At 38.9% G+C, this 25,867-nt stretch overlaps 1 protein-coding gene across 9 annotated transcripts in view; it reads right to left on the reverse strand.

The window, feature by feature from the left end:
* The window catches only part of ENAH (ENAH actin regulator), a 159,767-nt gene that overhangs the window by 20,409 nt on the left and 113,491 nt on the right, over positions 1-25,867 (reverse strand). For 3 of the 9 annotated variants that reach the window (XM_058309348.1, XM_058309346.1, XM_058309347.2), the window contains exons 4-9: positions 17,864-17,948; positions 5,198-5,436; positions 3,417-4,151; positions 1,315-1,619; positions 362-492; positions 149-206 (exon numbers count right to left, since the gene is read on the reverse strand). In XM_058309348.1, coding sequence (XP_058165331.1) covers positions 149-206; positions 362-492; positions 1,315-1,619; positions 3,417-4,151; positions 5,198-5,436; positions 17,864-17,948 — 1,553 coding nt within the window. Of the gene's footprint in view, positions 1-148; positions 207-361; positions 493-1,314; positions 1,620-3,416; positions 4,152-5,197; positions 5,437-17,863; positions 17,949-22,762; positions 22,820-24,449; positions 24,509-25,867 lie in introns of those variants that run through there. The other 6 variants (XM_058309350.2, XM_058309349.2, XM_058309351.1 and 3 more) reach the window with 4 other exon arrangements.

Here is a 25,867-nt window from a genome sequence, read left to right on the forward strand (position 1 = left end):
CTTCAGTGCACATTTAAGAAAATGAGCCCCTAAGAGACCTTAAACAAATTCAAGTTCAAATTAATAAATCTCCAACACGACTGCTTGAATAAGGTATGCTTGAATTTTCATTTTAAGATTTGGTAGAAAACCTTGATTATAAACTTACATTTTTGTCCTCTTTTTGTTCTGTTTCTGTTGTTGATCCCTTTTCAGCAATTCTCCGCCTAGAAAGAAGGTAAACTGAAGTTTTTAAAAATCACCTAACTCAGTATAAAAATGCTCTTTCTCCAAAAAGAAGAACTTTTGTATCTAGTTCAATTATATTTGGAAAAAGGCTACCAACTCCTCAACTGTCTCAATTCTGGGTATGTCCACTTACCTCCTGGCCAGCAGGGCACTCATTTCTTCCATTAAACCACTACCCCCCAAGGGAAGGGGTCCGTTCCCACGACCCGTATCTGCCTTGGAGGGAGTGGTGTTCCCTCCGCTTGGGAAAGAGGCATCCTCCACCTTAATGAGAAAACACCGTGTTTATTGCTACATCACGCCCAGACACATCAGTAGGACCGCCGGTAAAAACACCTGAACGTACTGTTCAACCTTAAGAACCAGGGGAGATGAACACATCCATCAATGAGGATCCCATCGACACCTGTCAGTGGCCGTCCCCAGCAACCCGGGGTGGCTGAGGCACTGAGGACAAAGCATCACCCAGGGCCGAAACATGCACAACACCACAGAAACCCAAACAGGAAGAATCTAAGAACAGCTACGTCACATCGTGCAACAGCATCACTACCTCGAAACAAAGACTGAGGAACCGTTACAGAACAAAGTAAATGACAGTGACCTGACAACTAAACGCATCTGTGATATGGGACTAGAAAAAAGATTGCCATAAAAAAGACCATGGACAATAGATGAAATTTGAATAACATCTGTACAGTATTCTATCAAGGTTAAATTTCCTGATTTTGATAATTATAATGTGGTTATGAAGTGAATGTCCCTTTTCTCCCAAAATACACACAAGTATTTAGGGAAATAGGGGCATGCTGAGAGAGTGTGTGTGTATTTGTGTAGGACAAGAATAAAGCAAATCTGGTAAAATGTTAATTAGTTAATCAGAGTGATGCATTTACAGGAATTCTTTATACTATTCTTACAAACTTCTGTAAGTTTAAATCATTTCATTTTTTTAATCAAGGAAGTTATCATAGGGTAGATAAAATCAAAATACACTAAATCTAATATTTTGGATATTTAGAAAGAAGATGACATATATATATACACACATATGCACACAACACAATAATCTGGAAATGTATTTACCCGTGACACTTTCCTAAGTTTTGCTCCGGCAATTGCAGCTGCAAGTCCAGTTAAAGGGCGATTGTCTTCTGACATGAATCCCACAAAAAATCCAGATGCAGGGAGGGGCGGGGCGGGGGGTGGAGGGGGAGGAGGGGGCACCTGACTGGGGAGAGGAGGTGGAGGGGGTGGTGCTGGAGGCCCCGAGGAGGGAAGGGGCGGGGGTGGAGGGGGCCCTGGCGGGGGCGGGAGGGCCGCTGGAGGCTGGGCAGGCCCTGGTGGGAGTGGGGGAGGGAGGGGAGGTACAGGTGGTCCCGAGACAATGCCTGAGAGAAATAAATGTTATACAAGACCATCAGCAATAGAGCTACGTGGTATTAGCGGGAGAGGAAAGTAGAATGCCATCCTCTGTTAGAATGACTCAAACACTTACTACATATTAATGAGATTAAGGTATAAAAAAGATAAGCATAAATAAAAAGGTACTAAAATGTTAAGCCAAAGTATAAGACTACTTCCTTTAATGTCAGAACTTTATTAAGAGAACTATTAGATTTTGGGGGGGGGATTTGGTATATAAACAAGATGAATACCTATAAAACTGGGTAGGGAGGTCAGCATTCCTGAAAAGACAAACTAGTGTATATGATGGCAGGACTGTTTGAAATAACAGAACCAGAATACTCTGCGTGAACCTTAAGTGTCACGACGTTCTACAACAGAGCAGGCCAAGTCTAGTCGTGTGTCACCAGCCAGAGAACTGGACTAAGGACATGACGGAGGGTGGGCCCAGGCTTCCATATTTTAAAATCTTCCTCATTACACCCAACATGCGGCCAGGGATAAAACCTCTACTACGAAGTAAAACCTCCAAGTAACTCAGAAATAACGGAATAACCTGAAATTTGAAGCAGAGAGGTTTTTTAATCTAGACGATATGGGTAGGAAGAGAAATGTTTAGATCTTATAAAAAGGGAGTAAACAAGACCATATTTAAAATCAGAATACTGGATTAAAGGGTATTCCCTTAAGCCTTAAGAGTGGTATTTCAGGACAAATGAAATGCTATTTGCATGTTCGGTGGTAAATTTTTCAAAACTGCTAATCTTGATCAGTTGGATAAGCTGAAAAGACAAGTTGCTGGAAGAAAATAGAGTAATGGGCTGCCAGGCTTCATAGAGTACTAGAGCTCTAAGGACATGGCAGGTAGATTTTTAATCATGGCAGGCTAACTATACTTCTCTTGTACAGAATTACTAATTGCACATACTAGAATTTTGACTTGACTATTAAGCAAATTCAATATGTTAACATAGAGAGGGCAAGAACAGGCCTTATCACTCTATCTTAGAAATGAATATTTTTAAAAGAGCTATTTTCATATCCAGATTATAACAGTCTATGTAATTGCAAAGTTGTTGTCAGATTCCTTCCTGTAACCCTACCTAAACCCTATTTTAAAAAAATAAATAGGGTTGCGAGGCGTCTTACTGACAGCACTTTCTTCTCTGCTGGAAGCCGCCCTGCCTGGAGCTCACCGCCCTCCCCAGGGGCCAGGGCAGCAAGGCGTCCCCACGGACCCCGCCCCGGGCCTCGCTGTTCTGGACCAGGGAACCCCTGGCAGAGCCTACAAGCCTGCCGGCCTCTGCACCCCTCCTGCAAGGCAGGTTTAGGTGACGCGAATCCACACTGGAGAGGCCAGGGGACTCTGAGACGACCCACCAACAATGAGCTGGGCACTACAGGGGTCTGTAAATTTTCCAGAAATTAAAGGGAAAAAGTTAGATGGTGTATTTCTTGTGTGATAGATCAAATGTGTATTCAAGTAAATTCTTCCTGGCGAAATTTAAAGAAAAGTATTATGGGGCCCTTCAATATTGGAAAGCACATTCAACCATGACACTGCAGAGCACACCTAGTTCAGCACGGAAATTCCTCATAGCGAGCCTCCAAATGCAATTAATCTAACAGGAAAAATAAGCATTTATTTTCTACTTTAATTTTTTAGGCTAAAATACAGGACACTAGGGCATAAAGAGATTCAGCCGAGAAGACCACCCTGCCCACCCTTCCAAGCAGTCAGAGTCCCCAGGGGTCAGTGCGGGAGCACTGGCGAGCCTTACCCTGCGCGGCGGGAGTCTCGGCCGGCTGAGAGGCCACCTGCACGCCTGGCTCGGAAGCAGAGGGGTCCCCCAGCACTGAGTTTGGAGGAGTCTCAGCAGAGGCAGGGGCAGCTGCAGGGGGAGAAGGGAGAACACTGGGCTTGGGTGAGGGAGTCAAGGCGAGAGGGGTGCTCGGAGGAGAAGCCTGAGAGCCACAGTGTGCGAGTGCTGCGAGGGAAGGCGGCGGCGGAGACGCGGGCCCTGCAGAGTCGGGCAGCCCATCGGCCGCTGGAGGCGAGGGAGGCGGCTGGAGCCCAGGGGAGGAGACACAGACAGGGAGGACGGGCTGGGGGCCGGCGGCTCTGCCTGGGGGGCTGCTAATCATGACTGGAGGAGATGGAGGGAGGGGCGAAAAGCTGGAAGGAGACCAGGCACAGGGCTTCGCAGCTGGGGGCTGGCTCCCAGGAGAGGAGGGCCGAGAGTTTTTGTTCACAGGACGAGGAACCGTAGCGTAATGGGGAAGAACAGGGTGGAAGGCTGAACCTAAAGATGTTGCAAAACGTGTCGCTGCGTGTCGCAGTGGTGGTGTGGGGGGCGTGGAAGGAGGTGGCAAAGCGGTCACCACAGCATGGTCAGGACTGGCATCTGCCACCGGAGCGGAGAAGACGTGAGCGTATGGAGGAGGTGCTGGAGGAGGCTGGCAGCCGGAAGCCTCCGGAGGAGGAGCGCTAGACAGGGAGCTGTCTGGAGGTGCAGCTGGACAAGGTGGGAAGCAGCAAGGAGGGTGAAAAGGGGAGAGAAAAAGGAGCCAGTGAAGCCACAGATCCAGCACCCCATGAGCCGGGCCCGGAGAACCAGGCCCGCGCGCACACAGCTACTTCAATTTACAAACACATTCTGAGATCCAGAAGAGGATGCTAAGTTGTCTTTTTATTCAAAAAGTGGACTAACTGATCTAAGAGATTAGTTTATCCTGCACAAGAAAAGATTTTATATTTTTAAAATTTTCATGTAGTCCACTAAAAGGACATTCAAATTACATGGACAGACCATAAACATAAGTTGATTTTTTAAAAAATAACAAATAGCAAACCTGGCAAAAAATCTATTTTAAAGGGCTAGGAATCCCTTATTCAAAGCCTATTTGAGGAAAAGTAGTTTTGTTGGCTATAACCCCAGTTAAAAAAAAAAATGAACTGAAATAACAAACCAAGGAACCAATACTTAATCAACAACCCACATTTGAGACTTTTGATTAAGGCCATATAGATGAAAAATAAATCTTAAAATCTATAATAAATGCTGATTTTAACGAATGTTAAAATACTCCAAACTTTCGGCCGTATCTTAACCCTTAAGCCTTTCAATAAAGTCCATCAGACTTAGTAATTTTTGCAATTTTTTCACAATATTAGAAAATATTTATATTTAAATAACTAGTCCTTCTAGAGAGAGTATTTTTCACCTACTGTTTTAATTATACCTTCAAAAACCTTAGAATACAAATAAGTAAATTTCTTGCTAAATGGTACTATAATACTACTGTATTCAAGAAGAATTAAGCAATCTCATTACGGAAATCCGATTTTAAAAATTTCCCATAAAAACTCAATTACACTCTATCGTCAATTTATAGGGAGTTAGAATTAGAATGTCAGTACATTCTCAAGAGCAGTTTCTCTAACTCTCCAAGAAATAAAAGCAATACAGAGGAAAAGGAAACGTCTGAGCGGTAACTGCAGTGTCTTCTCCTGGACGCACCCACAAAGCGCCCTCGGCCCCGTGTGCTGGGAACATCTTACCGGCACTGGAGAGCCTGCGCTCCCGCTCCCACTCCAGCTGCTCCCGCTCCAGCTGCTCCAGCCGCTCCCGCTCCAGGCGCTCCTGCCGCTCCTGCCGCTCCAGCCGCTCCCGCTCCAGCTGCTCCTGCTCCAGCCGCTCCCGCTCCAGCCGCTCCCTCTCCAGCCTCTCCCTTTCCATTCTCTCTCTCTCCAGCCTTTCCCGCTCCAGCTCCTTCTGTCGCTGCTGCTCTTGAAGTTGCCTGAAATTAACAAAATAAATGTGAATCATATTTCCCTATTAGAAATGTGCCTTCTTTTCTCCCATTCAATATATTTAAGTGTAAGGGGCGCAGGTATAGCTCAAGCAGCTGAGCACCTGCTTCCCAGATGGGAGGGCCGGGGGTCAGTTCCTGGTGCCTCCTAACAAAAACAAACAACAAACAAAACAAATGAGGAGCCGATGTGGCTCAGTGGTTGAGCGCCGGCTTCCCACATGCAAGGTCCTGGGTTCAATCCCTGGCCCTGGCACCTAAAATACACACACACACACACAATCCTACATCTCCATTTTTGTGAGCACATAGTATTCCAGTCTTCAGGAGTCCAGTTTAAGCTGTCCCCCGCAGTGAGATATAAACTATCCTAATACTATGACAAAAACGGCAAAACACATTCATACTTTCCCAACTATGCCCTAAGGATTAATACTGACATACAGATTTGCTAGGTGAAAAGCCCTAAATTTCCTGAGATTTCTGATACATGTTTCTAAATCTTCTTTAGGGTCAGTTAAGCCAATCAACACCCCCCAGAAGCTCAACAATATGTAAGAATGTTTACTTCCTTTTCACCAACAATGGACATGATCATCATTTTTAATCTTTGTTAATCTGACTGGAAACATACAACATGTAACAGTTTGCCTCTATCTGATTACTTCTAAGTACTTGGCAACTGGTTTACTGGCCATTTGTATTAATATTGTGAAGTGGCTATTTTTGGTTTTTTGATCAGTTTTCTTGAGGTAGTCATTTTCTTTATATTTCATTTCAAAGAGCTCTTTTTTATATTAATGAAAATAACCCTTTGTCTTACATGGTGGTAGTGGTCTGCATTTTAAGCTTTAATTATAGATTTTTGTTGATGTTTAATTTTTTTTTTGCTTTGAAAAAAATTCATTGAAATATATCACTCATACATAAACATACATAAACAGTAAGTGTATAGTAATAGTTGTGAACTTACAAAACATACATAGCATCATACAGGGCTCTCATTCTTCACTCCACCACCAATACCTGGCATTGTTGTAAAATATTTTAAACTAATGATTAAAGAGCTTCTTCACAATATTACTACTGGGAAGTGGATGCGGCTCAAGCAGCTGGGCTCCCGTCTACCATACAGGAGGTCCAGGGCTCGATGCCCAGGGCCTCCTGGTAGGGCAAGCTGGCCTGTGGCGTAAACTGGCCCATGTGGAGTGCCATCCCCCCACAGGAGTGCCAGCCGACGCAGAGAGCTGGCACAGCAAGATGACGCAGCAAGAGACACAGAGGAGCGACAATAAGACGATGTAGCAAAAGAGGGAGCTGAGGTGGCACAAGAGAACGACAGCCTCTCTCCCACTCCAGAAGGTCCCAGGATCGGTCCCGGAGTCGCCTAATGAGAATACAAGCAAAGCAGACACAGAAGAACACACAGAGAGCAGACTGGGGAAGATATTTTTTAAAATATTACCACTAACCAAAGTATTTTCCCCCAACCCACCTATTATTATTATTATTTTTGAAGATTTATTTATTTTATTTAATTCGCCTCCCCTCCCCCAGTTGTCTGTTCTCTGTGTCTCTTTGCTGCGTCTTGTTTCTTTGTCCGCTTCTGTTGTCGTCAGTGGCACGGGAAGTGTGGGCGGCGCCATTCCTGGGCAGGCTGCACTCTCTTTCGTGCTGGGCAGCTCTCCTTACGGGGCGCACTCCTTGCATGTGGGGCTCCCCTACGTGGGGGACACCCCTGCGTGGCAGGGCACTCCTTGCGCGCATCAGCACTGCGCATGGGCCAGCTCCACACGGGTCAAGGAGGCCCAGGGTTTGAACCGCGGACCTCCCATGTGGTAGACGGACGCCCTAACCACTGGGCCAAGTCCGTTTCCCTACCTATTATTATTTTTAAAGTATACTTTTGCGACAGAAGTTGTAAACTTACAAAACAATCATGCACATGTGCAGAATTCCCACACAACACCCCTCTATCAACACGCCACACCGTGCTGGAACAATTATTACAGGTTATGAGGTAATATCATCAGACTATTACCAGGTCCATAGCCTACATGCAGCACACTTTTTCCATACTCTACCATTATCAACACAGTACATCTTTGGAGTAGATGAATGCGTATTACAGTATTACCATTAACCACAGTCCATAGGTCACTGCAATATGATTCGAATTTTTAACAAGCATTGTTTTGCAATGACTTTTAATTTTTATGTAGAAAAACCTAGTGTTATTCTTTTATGTGTCTGCCTCTGTTATTCTTCTTAGCCCTTTCCAAGGTTATATAATCACCCATACTTTCTCCTAAAAACTTTTATGGGTCTGTTTTGTACAATAAAATCCTTTATCATCTGAAATGCACGCTGGGTGTGAGACGTCAAACAGGACCTAGGCCCACCTCCCCCAAATGGGGAATTGGCTGTCACAGCACCATTTGCTGATCAGTTTACAGCCTGAGTTTAAGGTGCCACCTTTACATGTGCTGGCTCCTGAACTTCCAGAATGTTCTGGTCCATAGATCTCTTAATCCAGTATGGCGCCAGTTTTCTGATGCTTGGACATCTGAAATATACTTCAATACCCAAGAGGGTGCATCTGCCCTTATCACTCCTTTTTTGAGGCTTTCCAGATGATTATTCACACATTTAGCTTTTTAGGTCAATTCTAGAATCACATTAAGTTCACCCTTCACCCACAGCTACCTTCTCAATCGTACTGATGTCTTAGTAAGTTTAAAGATTAACTAGATAAACATTCACATCTTTTTAAAAACATGATCTAACTTTTTATTTTTGCTCATTTCAAATTTCTTTTTTAGGTTATGGTTACATATATAACATAAAATTTGATATTTTAACCATATTTAAGTGTACTCAGTGGTGATAATGACATTTACAGTCATGCTACCATCAGCCAACATCCATTACCAAAACTGTTTCATCCCCCAAACAAAAACTCTATCATTTAGCAATAACTCCCCTCCCCTTTACCCCAGCCCCTGGTAACCTGAAATCTACCTTTCGGTCTCTATGAATTTGCTTATTCTAGATATCTCATGTACGTGGAGGCACACAACACCGGTCCTCGTGTCCAGCTTATTTCACTCTGCACGATGTCTTCCAGGTTCACCCAGGCTGTTGCAGGACCCTTTGTATGACTGGATGGACTGGCCACACAAACGTTTCCATCTTTAACCTACTGTGAATAGTGCTGCTAAGAACACTGGCGGACAAGTATCTGTCTGAGTCCCTTCTTTTAATTATTTGGGGTACATACATAAGTGGAATTGCTGACTCATACAGCAATCCTCTGTTAACTTTTTAAGGAACTGCGAAACTGCTTTCTGCAGCGGATGCACCATTTTACATTCTCACCAGTACTGCATGAGAGTTCTAATTTTTCTACATCCTCACCAACACAATATTTTCTGTTGCTGTTTTTTTTAAAATAATAGTTATCCATCCTAGAGGGTATTAAGTGGTCTCTAACTGTAGTTTTGACTTGCATTTCTCTAATGGCAAATGATGTTGCATGTGCTTACCGGCCATTTGTACATCTTCTTTGCAGCAATGTCTATTCAAATACTTCGCCCATTCTTTTAATGTTGTAGGTTTGTCTTTTTGTTGAGCTGTAGTTCTTTCTGTATTCTGGACATTAAACCCTTATAAAATATATGATTTCCAAATATTTTTTCCTATTTTGTAGGTTGTATTTTCACTTTTTTAATAATGCCCTTTGGTGCACAAAAATAGTTAAAAAAAATTCTTTTGTTGTTGTTTTTTAATCCCCCCCTCTTTGTAGCTTGCTTGCTGTCTGCTATGTTCATTTCCTGTGCATTCTTCAGTGTGTCTGTATTTATTTTTATTTATTCCCACCCCCCTTGCAGCTTGCTTGTTGTCTGCTTTCTGTGTCCACTTGCTGCACGCTCTTCCTGTGATTCTCCTGGTCTCACTTTTTGTCACGTCACCTTTCTGAGTCAGCTCTCCGCGGCGCTTGTGGGCCAGCGGCTCGCCACGGCGTGTGGGTGAGCCTGCTTCACAAGGAGGCCCCGGGACACGAACCCAGGGCCTCCCACATGGTAGGCGGGGGCCCAACTGATGCAGCCACAGCCACTTCCCTAAAATAGTTTAATTTTGATAAAGTCCAATTTATTTTTTATTTTGTTGCTTGTGCTTGTAGTGTCTTATCTAGATTCACATCTCTTCTTGATATTTATTCAGTTCTTCTTTTATTCCCTAACGGTTTCCTCTTTTATTCTGACTTCAAATGTTAACTATGGAGTTTCTTTGTGATTTTATTAGAACCTACAGAAGCTTAATGTGTACAGCCTTAAAATGTACAGTTTGATTTTTTTCTTCCAAAAACATGTTTCCATGTATCCACCTGGACCTAAGTGAATGTTTTGCTGTGAAAGCTAACCATTACTAAAATTTTTTTCTGAAGTTTTCTTTGTTTTACACATGTATTTTATAGCATTGTAGGGAAGATTAAAGGCAGAAGTACCTTAAAAGCTCTTTTAAAATTACCTGGCACATAAAAGCTATTCAATAACTGCAAGGCACAGTGATTACTGTTATTTGGAGATTTCAGACTGGGACACCCTGGACTGACCAGCTCACTGGCTGGTGTGCGATCAGAGGCGGAACTGGATGGCAGACGTGAGGAGTCTCCTTTGTTTACAGGTTAAATCAGTAAAGACCTCTGATTGGACTTCCCAAAATCTTCCCCATTCGTGCTTCTCTAAGTTGGCTATTTTTAAAAAGGCCACTTGGCAAACCCTCTTCTCTCATGAACCCACACAGGCTCTCTCTGGAAACATGTATTCCCATCCTGACAGTGACTGCACCAGGAAAAGAGAAGAAAGCCCTTGCTAGGAAAGTGCCTGCTAATCCTGACTGCTAAACGACACTACCCAATTTTCAGGACTAGCACCGACCTCTGTTATGCAGAGACTGCAGTGATGAGGGCAAGAAATTAGATATATGTTCAGAAGAGTGCTTTTAAGAGCAAACTAGACAGAGGAGTCAGTTATTTTCTGAATAACCTGCAATTAAGGTGGGGCTTCTATTACATTTTATATTGTAGGAAATTTAAAACACTCAACATGGGTTGGAAAATCAGGACCATTTTAAACATAACCAGCATATTATTCTAATTAGAATGTATTTTAACATAGAAGCTACGGGAAAGTACTTAACTTTAGAGCACTTTAAATACTTAAATAAGTTTAAGCATTAACTTTAGCTAAACCAAGAAATCTACGGTGAAAAACTCCAAATTATATTAGGTCTTACAAAGGTACCTTTGACACTTCTGTATCACCTCTTTATTTTATTTTGTTTTTGTCCAAATCCTACAGGTGCAAACATCATCAATTCCCTGCCCAAACACTCCCCACCTTCCTTTCCTATGTTTCAGAGGCAATCAATGCCAACTCTTCAGGCTGTTTCCTATTTTTTAACTGCAGAGATTACCTATTTCTAATAGGAAGATGCCTCCCAACTCGTTCACCATCCAAGCTTCTGGGGGCATGATGAGTTCTGGTTAAATTAACATTCAGGGTTTACATCATTTATATGAGAATGTAAATACTGCTGACACCTGAACCCACAGTTTTCCATGACTACATTTCATTTCTTATTCAAGCTCTTAGTTTTTTACTCCCAAGTTAATGGTTGGTTTTCTAAGCAAGACAATGACTTAAACACAAAAAAGTCAGCATAAGTCACATGTAGAAGGCCAGGTATAGGTGAGGGAAGTCTGAAAAAATTATTTAACGAATAGTGGCATTCACAACTGACTTAGGAAGACTGATCCCATGTCATAATTTTCTAGGGTTTTCAGTCTATATAAAATAAAGATGTCTGCTGACATAGGGTAAGAGCACAGTACTAGAGAGATGTTCCAAGTCTGTCAACAGATGATTCAAGCAGGCAGTACATGCAGTGCAGGAAATCTACTGACAGTACATTTTCTTGCTTGAACACAAGAGAGGAGTGTGTTAGAATTTCCTAATTTTTAGTTAGATCACTGAAAAGACACCCACCTAATCAATATTTCCCAAAGGAGTGCATGAGACAGAAAATCCATGCCCCACAAGCCTTTAGTGGCATGAATAATTCCCACCTAAATTGGATGGCTTATAAATATGACTTTCATGCTGTAATTTCTAAAGCAGGATTTGCAGATCTGTTTAGTGGGACAGTTGAAAAATTCACAAATTCTCCTTTTCTTAGAGCTATCACTATATTAATTCACATACTGGAAATACATGTGGCTCCATTTTCTAGAGTTCTGTCCATAACTAACTGTTTTCTTCATTCTCTAACAGAACTGCCTAAAGACTTTTTCAAAGTACAAGTACCCTTACTCCAAACGATGAAATAATTCTGGGAGACCACTTTCTTTTCCTTTTCAAATTAGAATATGTACATTTATAATAATGTAAAATTTTCTTAGAAACAACTTTATAGCACAAAAGACCAATGTTATAACTATCAAGAGCATTTAAAGAATAATATCAGAAATAATTCCCACCACCAACAAAATATCTTTCTCCCCAAAAGAGCTATCCAAAAATGTAAAAAGGACTGGCTCACAATAAAAGTAATAGCAAATTTTACTTTCAAACATATATTTAGTTTATGTTGAATCAGATTTACTATTTAGATACAATCAAAATGTAAATTAAAATTTTAAAAACATTTCATTTAACCTTATTTATAATGAATAGGTATTAGGTTAGGGTTAAATAGTGATTTAAATTTTGACATAATAAAGTAGGAGGAGAGGCAAAGAAAAAATGTTCTGTAATATTTAATACTTTGACGTTACTGACATTTATTAGAAAATCAAAATACATACACATATTTTAATTGTATAATATGGGTATTTCACTCCTCTGTTAGTAAGCAAATAAAGAATAGATAAAAATTAATAAGGTAGTTGAGTTTTAATATAACAAATCTCCTAAGACAAGAGATAATACTTACAACAGGAGGCAGTCAACTTTTGGTCCATCCTGTCTCGGATGGAGAAGCGGAGGGCTATATACTTGCATTGTTCCAGCTCTGCTGTTCTGTGCTGGAATTACTATTCCCCTTTTATAACTTTCAAATAGTAGTGATGTGCAAACTATTAATAGATATTAACTGAACTGAGTTCTAAAATGAGACTAACATAGCACTGACTCTTGTTGCTTAGAATACATATTTTCATCACAGTTAGCTGAAGAAGACAAATATTAATAATATGAGTAGGGATAAAAACATGAGATGAAGAAATGATGTGGACCAGCAAACTATAGTATTATCATGTTACTACAGTAAAGACTTTAGACTAACATGACTTAACACCTGAAATAACTTTTCATTTTATCAACTCAACTTCACAATTACAAATAACAATTAAATTTTAACAGGAGTACACAAACAAAGCAGTAATCCTCTGCCCAGCCCTTTCCAGTTCTGGTTTTGCTTCCCAAAAGCAACTGCTTTCAATACTCTGGGACTTGCCTCATGGTTCTAAATACATTAATTTGTTTAGAAATATTGCTTCTTCATTTTACAGATGTTTTCTACTGACTTCCCAACTACAGATGAAGCTTTCCTTCCTACATACCTCTACCCCCAAAAAACTTGTCCTTTCCCTTTCTCTCAATAAAGTCATAACACCGTTTTGGATACATACATCACTATCCACTAATATTCCTGGCTGATCCTTTACTTTCCAGAACAATTTCTTTTACTCTGGTGTGAAAAACTTCTTTTTCCATCTGATTCTTTTTCTGTACACCTATCCCTATTTCACCCCAAATTCCCCATCAGAACCGTAAAGCCCATTAATACGCTCAAACGCCAGGGGACCTGCAGCTTCTGTGCTGCTCGCCTTCTTTCCCCAGAGGCGGCTGTGGGTGGAAGCCGTGCCCCTCCCCACACCAAGGCCGCTGCCACCCTGATGCTGGCCCTCCGGGGTGGTCTTCTCTCAGCCACTTCACTCCCTCTCGGGTCTGGAAACCTCTCTATTCGGGCATTGAGAAATGCCGTGGTGAGCTGCCTTGGTGGCACGGCTTTCATTTGTTGCCCCCTCTTTTTGGGCTGGGTACTTAGTGGGCCCTTTTAGTCTAGTCTAGGGGCTGGCAAACTCTATCTAGATGGGTAAATCTAGCCAAACCCATTTACTTAAATATTGTCTTCGGCAAGCTACAAAGGAGGACCTGAGCCATGGCAAGAGAAAGCATATGGCCCCCAGAGACCGAGCTATTTACCAGCCAGCCCTGCACAGAGGAAGTCTGCAGACCCCGATCTAGGTGATCAGTCACTGAATTCCAGGAAATTTTCTGAGGTGACTTGTTTCAGGATTCCATTTCCTCATATTTTTGTTCTTCTTTTAAGCCCCCTCACCCCTCGAAGTCTACTATTTGAACAATGAAGCTCCTAATCTGATATTATTTTCTTTTTCATATACCATCTCTATCAAAAGATGACTTTCAGGACCATTTCCTCAACTTTATTTCTCAAGCCTCCTGTTTTTTAAATTAATGCTGTTTTTTCCCCTAAGTACACTTTCTTATTCTCCGATAGCTTTCTTTTTAAATAACTACTGATTTTTGTTTCATGGATGCACTATATTCCCTTAGCCCTCTAATGCTGTTACAGCATTCTTCTTTTAATACACACATACTCCATATCCAAATACATAGTCCCCATTCCATCCCCCTCCTCTCCCTTGGTAACCTCTAATCTACTTTCTATGTCATCAGAGTTGCTGTTTCTCCATATCTAAATGGCACCATAATTTTTTATCCTTGTGTCTTCCTTATTTTGCTGAGTATACAGTTTCCAAGGTTCTCCTATGTTGCAGCATATCTCAGACCTTCACTCTTTCTTATGACCAAAGAATATTCCATGGTGTATTATGTGCCTTATTTTGTTTATCCGTTCATTTGTTTATGGACACTTGGGTTGGTTCCACCTCTTGGCTATTATGAATAATGCTGCTACGAACACTGTTGCAAAAGTATCATTTGAGACCCTGTTGTCACTTTCTTTGGGTATATGCCTAGAAGCAGAATTGCTCAGTAATATGGTAATTATATATTAAACTTTTTGAGGAACCGCCATATTACTTTCCACAGTACCATATTACATTCCCACCAACAAAAGGTTAAGAAAGTTGCCAAGAATACAGAGCAAAAAGAGAGGCAAATAAAATAAAAGATATGGGTCACAAGGAAATAACTACTCAGAAGGTCCAGCACTTGACCATTAGGATTTCCTGAAAAAAGAGAAAACAGATGGAAGAAAATGGTCTAAGAAATTAAGAAAAAAAAAAAAACTCTTTTAGAGTTGTGGATGAGACTTCAAATAGAAAAAATCCACTAAATACTGAGCAAGAGGAATGAAAAAAAAAATCCATGTTTAGCTACAACTTTGTGAAAACTCAGATTACCATGGTTAGTACTTAAAAGGATTCTAGGAAGGGGGAAAAAGATTGCGTGCAAACAAAGATTTAATTAAAGTTATAGAAAAGACTGCAAATGTATATGACTTGAAAATTAAAGTATCAAAAGCTTCTATCTGTAACTTGATTAATCAAGAAATAGATACATGACCGCTTAATTTACTAACTGCACTTACTAAGAGTGCTCCTGGGAATCTGCATGAGGGGAGGGGAATATTGGGTAGATTTTTTTTTTCCATTTTATGTGCTTCTGTAAGTGTGACTTTCTTTGCCATGTGCAAGAAAACTCAATTTTGCAAGGTAGGAAGAAATGAAAGGGCTCTGGCTCTGCTAAAGACAGAAAAAGCAGCTAGGCAACTAAAGGAGTGATAAAGGCATGAGAGAGTAAGTACTAGAGAAAGCTATTACTTGTGAGAAATCAGACTATAATTTCATCAAGTTTTTAGAGAAAGAAACTAGCTAGGTATACTTGAATAGAAACTGTATGTGAAGATGATTACAGACTTTTTCAGCTGAAATTGTGGGAGAAATATTAAAAAGAAGGAATGTACATTAAGGAAGAGATCTCAGGGGTTTAAACTGAGGGGTCATGTAGATACCGGTATCTAAACTGATGAGCTTTATAACAGGAATTCTCATTGAGGATTCACTGTTGGAATTGAAGGTCTGAGACCCTCTGAATGTGCATGGATACTTGCAAGTAGGTGCTGGGAGTAGGGAGATGGTAATGTGCTGCTTTCATGAACTTCTCGAAAAGGCCCGCAATACTACATTTAGCTGGATATGTGGGTCTGTATCTCAAATGGACTTTCAGTGCTGGAGCCACAGATTTAGAAACCATGAGCATAAAAAGTTAAGAGAAAAGAACAACATCCAATTACATCACCAATTTTCCAAAGAAATACTGTGGACAGAAAAAAAGATAGTTAAGTGCAGAGTCTTGTATAGGAAAAAAATAAGAGATACAGAAAAGGAAGAAAGGGAGAAGGGTTAGCAATAAGGAGAAACTATGGAGAGCACCAAAAGGCAGACAGAAAGTGGTGGGTGACTGGGAAGACGAATTTACAACAGAAGTGGGTCAACAGAAGCAGCAGCCTGTCAGGTCCAGTACATTTGTGGAGCCAAAGACAGATTTCTCCAGATTAAAAAGGAAAGACATGGAGAATAAAGAGAAGGAACAGAAATGAAATTACTATTTTGAGAGAGACACACACACTGGTGTCTTGTGAAGGTTTACTTAAAAGAGTCGTCTTGTGCATGACCATGAGCAGAAAATTTTTAAAATCCACATTTGAACTTAACTCTTCAAAATCAGAGCTAAGGTCTTCAACTAAACATCCCCAATTTAAAACAAACTATTTCCAGAGCCTTTAGTAGTGTCCACTTATACACAAACAGAAAAACCAGATGTGCAATGCCAGGGCTCACACTCAGGGAGGGGGAAAAAACTGACACAAGGCACAGGTTTTCAAAACAATGAAAACTCACACAACACCTACTCCCAACGCTAGACGCAGGCTGCTAGTTCTCAGCAGTGCTGTGCAGTGGCCGCCCACCTGGCCTGCAGGCACCTTTGATAGCTCCCACTTCTGTTCCTTCTTTCCTGGTGCTCACCCATTCCATATTACTAGAGGGAACCTATCCTGCCTCGAACCCTCTGTTCTTCCTGTTTATCTGCAAACATGTTACTCTCAATACTGTGGTCATCTTTATCAACCACCTTTGTGCACGTGTGTGTGCGTGCATGCACAACAACATTAAATTTCTAACTCTTGGAATTATTCTATATGTTTAAAACAATATTAAACTCAAATTATTATATCCTTCAAACTTACTTTTACAGAAACTTAATTTTACTTATATCTAATAAGGCATCATTCCAGAGTTGAATGTTTTTTCATCAAATCTGAAGGATATCTCTGGAGTAATCGGAACGATTACCTAAGTTTAGTGGCAAAAGTAAAATTTATTTTGGGAGGTGCTGGGGGCCCTCCTCAAGAACTAAGTAGATATACTCCAAAACAGCCGATAATGAACCCAACAGGAGATCCCTATGACTGTGTCTCAGAGGAACGTGATGCACATGTTATGACAACAGAGCAGAAAACCGAACAAGGTTTTCAAACGTGAGCTCCAAACCCAAGGCCACAAGAAATGTCAGAGCTGCAGGCCTGCTGCAGGGCAAATGCTCTGCAGGTGGAAAAATACATCTGTACAGTAGTCTATCTAACAAGGGTACTGACGCTCCTGAACAAAAAAGGGGTGACCTAATAGTGAAAAAAAGCAACATCAGAAGTCTAAGAAGTTTTCTTTTCTTTTTCTAAATGGGACATCTGGTTGGACTGACTCAGTTCTGGTTATGGAATGTACCTGAATTTTATACATCTGTTGCTACCCAGTTGCTTATAATCCAGTCTCTTTGCTAATTCAGTAAAACCTACCCCTAAAAGAGGCTGTATTATAGCTTCAAGTGCATTTCTAAACTGCACTGAAGTGATGAAAAAGATGCCACCCACCTTGTTCCCTCAGCAGACAAGACAGAGTGCGTGGTCCTCACTCCACTACGAGGCTCCAGGGCAGCGTCTCAGCACTACTAGGTACTTCCTAGTAAAACTGGACATGTGGAAGCCAAAGCGGCCAATTTATAACTGCTATAAAAATAGACTCTTTCAAGGCTAAAGACTCTTTGTATTCTATTAAGTGTATTTAAAATTTACACTTATACCATGAGTATGTTTACAAAAAAGAAGGATATGAAATTTTTAATACTGTGTCTAGCATAACCATTATCTGCTGGCTTATTAATGGTGATTTCAAAAGCATAAGTAATAACAAAAGTTCTGGCTTTCAAATGGCTGATAAAACATTATGTATTTCAATATTGGGAAGTTCACAGTGCAGTCTTCTGCAACAGAAAGAAAAAGTCCAAACAATAACTTATGACTTTACCTTCTTTGAATTTCCAGTTCTTCTTGTGACGGACCATTCTGTACTTGGGTAGGTAGTTGTGAATTCTGTCTGGGCAAGGTTGGCCCTATAAAGGGAGGAAAATATTACAGATGAACAATATCTTTATACTTAGCTGAGTAGAGGGGATAAAATAATGAGAAAAACATAAAACTGTCACATATTTACAAATGTATCTTCTTTTTGTCTAGCAAAATAAAATATAAGCTTTTATATAACACACAGCAAATGAAAGACTGCAACATAATTCTGTCATCATCTCCAGAAGGCTTACTTGAAACAAATGGAAAAACATCAACAATAAAGGAAAAATAAACATTTATATGAATATAAGAGCTTGAGTAAAACAAGTGTCCAATGAGCATCTGAATAGGCACCTGAGCTGGACGTTTTCTAGGACAATGAAACATTCTCTTTGGGGTAATTATTCATGAAGTGGAGAGGGAAACTTAAATGAAAAATCAGAATTCAAAAACTCACCTAAATAGAACACTGGAAATGAAAAACAGGAGAGAGAAAGCATGAGAACCTTATTACTAGGCTGAAATATGCTAATGCATTTTATCAAATTTGCCCAATTTTAAGCTGCCAGTTTTGTTTAATGGCCTGGCATTTCTAATACTGGTAAAAACAAACATTTGTTAAGCTTCCATATAATAATTAACCTATTTATCTGAATTTTTAATGTTACAGGGGCAATCTTAGTAACTTTTCATTTGGGGTAAAGAAAAATAATCTGCATTTGAACCAACATGCCTCTATCATGAGAAACTAATGAAAACTGATTCCCCATGTAATCATGTACCATGCAGACCCATTTTTAGCTGGACTGAAAGCCACTAAATTATGGACACCTTAATGTTACTGGTTATAAGAATTAAATGTCATAAAATGAGATAAATATTGGAGCTGATATATAACGTCTAGAGTTAGAACAGAACCATCTTAAAATATAATCCAATAAAGGAGAGAGTAAAGGAACAGTAGTTATCTTCCACTCTTGGAGAGGAATATGAGTAATAGGATACTGTACAGAGTTCTACATGCCAGAAAATGTCCCTAGAAGATATTTTGACAGTTAACTGCAAACCACTAGTATAAAAAACAGTTAATGATTAAATGTTTCGGTATATTAGAGCTAATTCTCACAATCTATAGAAATTAACAGCACAAAATATCTATTTTATACTAGTGGCATAGACTTTACAAATCAAAGGATAAAGTTTATTAGAATGTAATACAGAACTGCTATATCCTGAGTATAAAAAATCAGAAATAATTTGATCTGAACTTACCTAATAACTTTTTTCCTTACTTCTTACAAATGATTTTAGATTAGTCATTTAATTTGTCCTCTAAAGACAAATCAGATGACAACTGCAGTGATGTATTTCATAGATTTCTTAAGAGCCTACTATTTTGAGTAACTAAAGGAAATATAAAAATATTTAATGTCATATAATCAGTAGCAACAACAACAAAAAAAAGCTTTTAATATTAAATACTTAAAATGTTTGCATAAATAAAAATATATAACTTGTCAAGAAAAAAGTCTGGAATTCTTTCCTAGGGAAATTAACATAATAATGTAAAAACAGACTGGCATATTAAGCCATACACTAATTTTTTTAATACTTAACAGGGAAAAGCTATCTCTTCTGGTAGAAGCAGGGGTACAAATGCATCAAGTGTTAGGGTACATTCAAAAAAGTACAAAATATTTGGAGGAAGTATATTCAAAGTTAAATTTATCCAAAAGTATTAAATGCAAGCATTTAGTAGGGGCAACTTGCAAGACCATTATGGTTTAATTATTTTTAAAATAAATTTTATTTGTGTATTTAAGTGAAAACCTCATGTTGCTTAAATACTTAAACAACTGGATATCAGTAAGTTAGATTTGTTTGGCACCCATCTCAAAGGCTTCAATTGTACTAGTCACATCTAGAATAGACATTATCTCATGAGTAATGTTAAGAGACTAAATTCACCAGTCAAAATCTATCAATGTAAGTTATAACAACACAAACATATAAATTCAAGAAAAATGTCAAAATTTCAACTCAATCCTACTGTTTTTATTAAACAGGCTTTTTTAAAAAAAAAAACTAACAAAAGTTTGCTATAACTCACAAAGAAATTAAATGGGAATAAAGATCTTTTAGCAAATTTTTAAACAGTTACTCAGCAAACCTGTTTAAGGAAGGAGGTTTAAAAACTGTAAGCAACATATTATGCCTGACACCATTAACTATATAAAAATAATTTACTACAGTTTATTCATGCAGCTGAGAAGAAAAAAAAAACAAGAAAAACTTTTTAAAAATGGGGGTGATTTGGTCTAAGACGAACTCAAATTCCTTTTCTCTGCTTGGGTGATAAAGTTGGATTATCTGAACTTCCATAAACATTTCCAAATTAGGGGCAGGAGGACACCCCATGGCATTTCCTCACATCTGTATTTAACCTGGTTGTTTTGTTTGTTTGTTTCTTTTTCATGAATATTGTTAAATTATGATAATAAGCACACTGAAATGTGCATTTAAAAAGTAATATAAGCAGACTGGTAAGCATTAAATAAGAGTCTGAAGTAATTATGAACTCCCAGCACATAATTTACCTTTCCTTCCTGTTGAACATTCTAAAAGACTATAAAATTGGTAAACCAAAGGATCACACTCAAGAGGAAGCAGCAACCAGTAGGCAAGGCTGCCAGCGGCCACTGTATTTTCTGGAATAAACCTGTTACTTTACACAATAAATGAGTATCTGTACTCTCCTAGCCATTTCAGTGGGCAAATGACAATATTTTATGAGTATCATGTGGTGGTCAACAGCCCTCTTTTGGGGGAAAAAAGAGAGAGAGAGAGAGAAAGAAAGAAAGAAAAAGAAACAACCAAGGCTGAGAAACCAGTGAGCCTGCTCTTTCCTACTAATAAGTAGGAAAGATAATAGCTCTCTGAGGGTTAGTTTTCTCGCTGTTTTATTATCCTGGTGCCAAAGACAAGGGTTGATCTTAATTTGTTCTGGCTGTAAGAAGACATGCACGCCTCTTCCTCTATAGCAAAGCATCTGAACTACTTTACTGTCTCAAATAAAACGTGGCAATGTTGCTGATCTAGCATCCTACGGATGATGGAAATCAGATTTCAGTATCTATCTAAATCAGGAATGGCATTTAAGTCTTGGCTTCAATACTGAGTTTTGGCTAAAGCACATTTCACTTATTGTCCCATTTTAATTTTCACAAATAAATCTAGTTTCACACTTAGCCACAGACTAAAAACGCATGACTAAAAGACAAATAAATATACACAGTGAAATAATGTTTAAACTTAGCAGGGTGTTGATTACGTGGTTTATACATAGTTAAATCAATAAAGGCTACATTAGGGGATATATATTTTTGGGGATATATATATATTTTTAACACATTTTACAACTTTAAAAAATTCACCTTTATTAAGGTCAAATCACTCTTTTCTCTGCAATTGGGCAGTTGGGCATCTATTATATTGCAGGTGGACCTCAACATATTAAGTAGCAAGGTATAAAAAGGTATAACATCAAGCAAGTTTTCAAAATGAGCTAAAGAAAGTCCTAAACTCAAGTACGAGTAATCATTTGTGGCTAGCTCTAAAGATGGCCTGGAAGACTGCCCAGGAGAAGGGAGAATTAGAAAGGAAAGGCATGGATGAAACACTCCACGGTATTTAATCATGGAAATGGGGGGCGGTTATAAAGAGCCACACAAGAGGTTTGCTGCTCTAACTGTAAACTGGAACAATCTAAAACATAAATTTAGGTGACTGATTAAAAAATACCTGCAAATTTTAATTTTTAGAAATTTACAACACACACTTTGCCTAAAAAACAGTACTTTGAGTATGTACGCAAATTTAAAAGTCATTCTCTTTAAAAAGAAAAAGTATCAGTAATACTGAGGAATCACACTTAAAATTTCTGTGTCACAGGATAAAATGCATGCACAGAGCAATGTTCTGAATTGCTTATATTTAACTTTAAAGCAGTACAATTTTATAATTTATCTCTTATAAAGTTAACTGGCTAATCAAAGTACACATGAGTCAAAACAAAACATAACAAAAACAAAACAAAACAAAAGACTCAAAGAATTAAGTCACTTTTTGGGTTTTCAGAATGGAAAGTTCTAGCATCAAATAGAAATGAAAAGGTAAGAATTCAGATAATATATATTTCCTCCCTTGTATAAGGGCATGGAGATATACTTATCTGATAATTGTCTCTAATTTGGGGTAGATAGTGACATACCTGGTTTGTCCATGCAAACAATACACATATGTGCATACGTGTGTATGTGCGTGAAAGAAAAGACTCTATAAGTCTAAATGCATCATAAACCACAGACATCAGCCTACTGAGCAGAAGGACACAGGAGGCTGTCGATCAGAAACCCACCGTAAAGCAAGGAGAGCCTTACAGCCGCCTCACAGCATGCAAAACTGATCCCAGAAACATTCCTTTCAAAGAAGGCACATTTATATCCCCCAAAATCACATTAGGATGGATATAATTTTTTTCTGTAAATTCTAAATTAAAAGTTTGCTCCCCAACAAAATAGTTAAAAACAAACAAACAAACAAAAATCTCTCTCCTGTGTACTTGAAGAGGTGGACAAGAATTAACTGTCTACTGCTAATTCTAATTGGATCCTCAGTACAAGTCAAAAGCTCACCAAGTACCTGCATGAGCCACGACAGAGATCACAACATAAAAACAGGAGCCTGCTGGTTCCCAAATACCACAAATCAGACCATGGCCTAAGGAAACAGAAGTTATGGATATGGCAAGTCTCATGTACCACACTAGAAAAAGGAATGTAAACATAATGGTGCTTACCACAGAAAATACATCGCAAATTAGTGCTGTCCTGCGTAGCAGCAGCTTTGCTCTGGGCTGCAACAGACACCTGGCGTTAGAAGCTGCAAAGGACAACGGCGTCTGGAGAACGTCGCATGGACTAAAAGGTGCTTTGAAAGGTTCAAAATGTATTTACACAAACGTCCTATCTAGATCCTCATCCTGGAATCTCTGTAATTTAATACAAAACGTATCCCTTTTAATATAAGCTTCTTAAAAAAACTTTGTAATTTTATTTGTGGAAATACCCAGAGAACAAAGGATGCACTGACATATACAGCTTGGCTGTTTCCTCAGTTACACAATCAAAGACTGTAATAGAAGTTTTAGGAAAACATTTTGAAAAGTTAATGTGGAAGAGTTAGAGGAAATCAAGATCTATGACCACCAGAGTTAATTTCATCTACCCTCTTTTAGTACTATTCATTTAGGAGAGTTCATTTGAAAAACATTTCTGAGAAAAGCTTAAAATTAACTTAACACAAAATTTTCTGATTTCTACTGTTCGAAAAAGAACAAAGCCATTTATAAACAGAAGCTACAGCAATTAAGAAGTTTTATATTCATTAATATAAAATGAAAATATCTTCATTTGCTCTCTTTGAAAAAATCAAAGCTAATCAATGTTTTCCCAAGCCATATTTTATCTTTCCTTTTCTTAATATGCGTGTATGTACACATATTTGACAAAAACATTTATTTAAAATGTGTGCTACATCAAATAGACATTTAATACTTAAGTAACCAACGTTAACATTTAGATGAAGTGTTAATTAAGCAAATAGTCTTTAGGAGGAAAAAGCTCAATGAGAAGAAGGTGACAATTTATAAAAAGTGGACGGGCTTATCCAAAATCAAGGGATGGGAAAAACAAAATATTTTTCTATATTTATTATATTAGTGACATACAAAACATCACATCAATATTCCTGTAAGTGCTAAAAAAAAATGTATTTCCTGCATGGAAAAGATTTTGTTTTTCCTTTGGTAGTAGTCAAGAAAAAGTTGATGGGTTAAATTATGTAAGCTTAAGAAAGACTGCATAAAGGCAAATAGGACAATATTTTAGAACCCCCTCAATTGTATTCTTTAAGTATCTTTAAGTAATTTAACTTATGCTAACTAGAAAAGTTTCTATAAGATCAGAACCAAGCTAATTTATATTTAAAGAGTGCATATCTGAAAATGAAATAGTCTTAAGTAATCAAAAGAAGTTTTGATCATTTTTTAGATTTAGACAATATAATCCAATCAAATACAAGTCTTACTTTAAAAAATACCATATCACATATAGCAAATATTGTTAAACAAACTAAATCAGAATGATAAACTAATTATTTCCAACTACCCAATCTATTATTATTAAAGTTGCATGCATAAAATTATTTACAGTAATGACATAAGATACAAAAAGTCCACAGGCATATATATGAATAATTTCTACCAAGCTAATTAGATCATTCCAGAGGAGATAACTTTAAAAAATTTCGATAATTCTATTTTAAGTTTAAACTGCTTTTAAAAAATCTGTCTTACAGATGTTTGTAAATGAATACTTCCATAAAACCTTTATTAAATGAACATGCCTAATATTCAGGCTTTACCCTTCGGTTTTTAAAATCCATATTTAAAGGGAAAAAGACATAAGGAAAATATAAACACTTACAAGAAAAACTTGAAGAAATTAAATCATTCTGGCAAAAAGTCATTAACTCCCTTCTGACAATTGTCAAAGTGCAGGTAAACTATGCTCATTGCATAAGACAAAACACTTTCAACCAAACACCCCAATCTTTCCCACGATTTAAACTATTATATAACATTCGCTTATTATCTTTAAGCATTTTCTTTCTACAGTCTTTTTACACTTCATTCTACCAAGTAAAACACCTATCTAAATTCTGATAAGGCTGCTTGAATTCCACTGCAGTTTGCATTTCCTGAAGACACTAAATCATTCACCCCATCATCGCGAAGGCTAAGAGCACTTCCTGCTTGATACCGGCGCTATTAATTTTCTTCATTCTGTTGGGGTGCATGTGAGAGAGATATGGGAAAGGATGTTCATTGCCCAGGTTTGGGTAACATTTAATAACATGATCATTTCAGTATAATTAGTTTTAGGACTAATAATGTTCTAAACACCCTACATTTTACCTAAGAAAGGACATTTGTCTTTAAGACAGCCATATTAAAATAGCCTTAGGGCTGAGAGAATTTACAGTGTGCCAAAAAAGGAAGGCATGCACCTTCTTGGTAAAACATATCCAAAATGTAAAATTCAACACCAACATCAAACTTCTAGAAAAGAAAACTGATTATCTCTATCAGCTACTCTGACTTTAAAACAGTCTTGCCATGGCCGTTCACTTATTTCTCATGATGTCTGTAAAACAACCATCCACCCGCCAACCCAACAAGGGACTCTATTAAGCGGGGAAATGTACAAACCCTCCGGGGTTAGTACCGTTAGTGTGGTCGGCAGGCCTTCAGCATCTGCCTTCAACGTCAGACATTTCCACAAACAGCAGCTGGCCCCGCAGTGCTCCGTAACGGGGACATCAGCCGCTCAGCGTGTTACTGAGGATAGGTGAGAGCGTGTTTGCAGACTGGGCTGGACCTGATTCGCTGGAGGCCGAGCGCTCAGCACCTGAACGAGCAGGGCTCACACTCCTGACCCGTGGCAGCCTCCCAGCATTCCCTGGGAAGCGCCAGCGCTCTCCTAGATGCGTCCTCGAGGGGAGACGCAGGGTCAGCCCCAGGCCTCTGGCACAGAGGGCAGGGGTCCCCTCCAGGCACCGCACTGCGGCACCCGTGCCAGGACTCAATTACCTTTCATCCCGGCAATGGCCTGAAACATTCTCAAAGGCATTACGTCCAAGTTTGTTTTAAAAACACATAATTAGTAAAAGAAAATCTTTATATATCTCAGGAAAGAAAACGTCATGATCTACAGCCACACATGTAAAAACGCCATCATAAAGACATCTCATTTTCTTTAACCCAATCGTAAGGAAAACTGTATACCTGACTTTTTTTCCCCCTTCGCCTTCACTGCTCTGAGAACGCTCCTCCCCCAACTTA

The sequence above is a fragment of the Dasypus novemcinctus genome, chromosome 13, assembly GCF_030445035.2.
Source record: "Dasypus novemcinctus isolate mDasNov1 chromosome 13, mDasNov1.1.hap2, whole genome shotgun sequence".
NCBI lineage: Eukaryota > Metazoa > Chordata > Mammalia > Cingulata > Dasypodidae > Dasypus > Dasypus novemcinctus.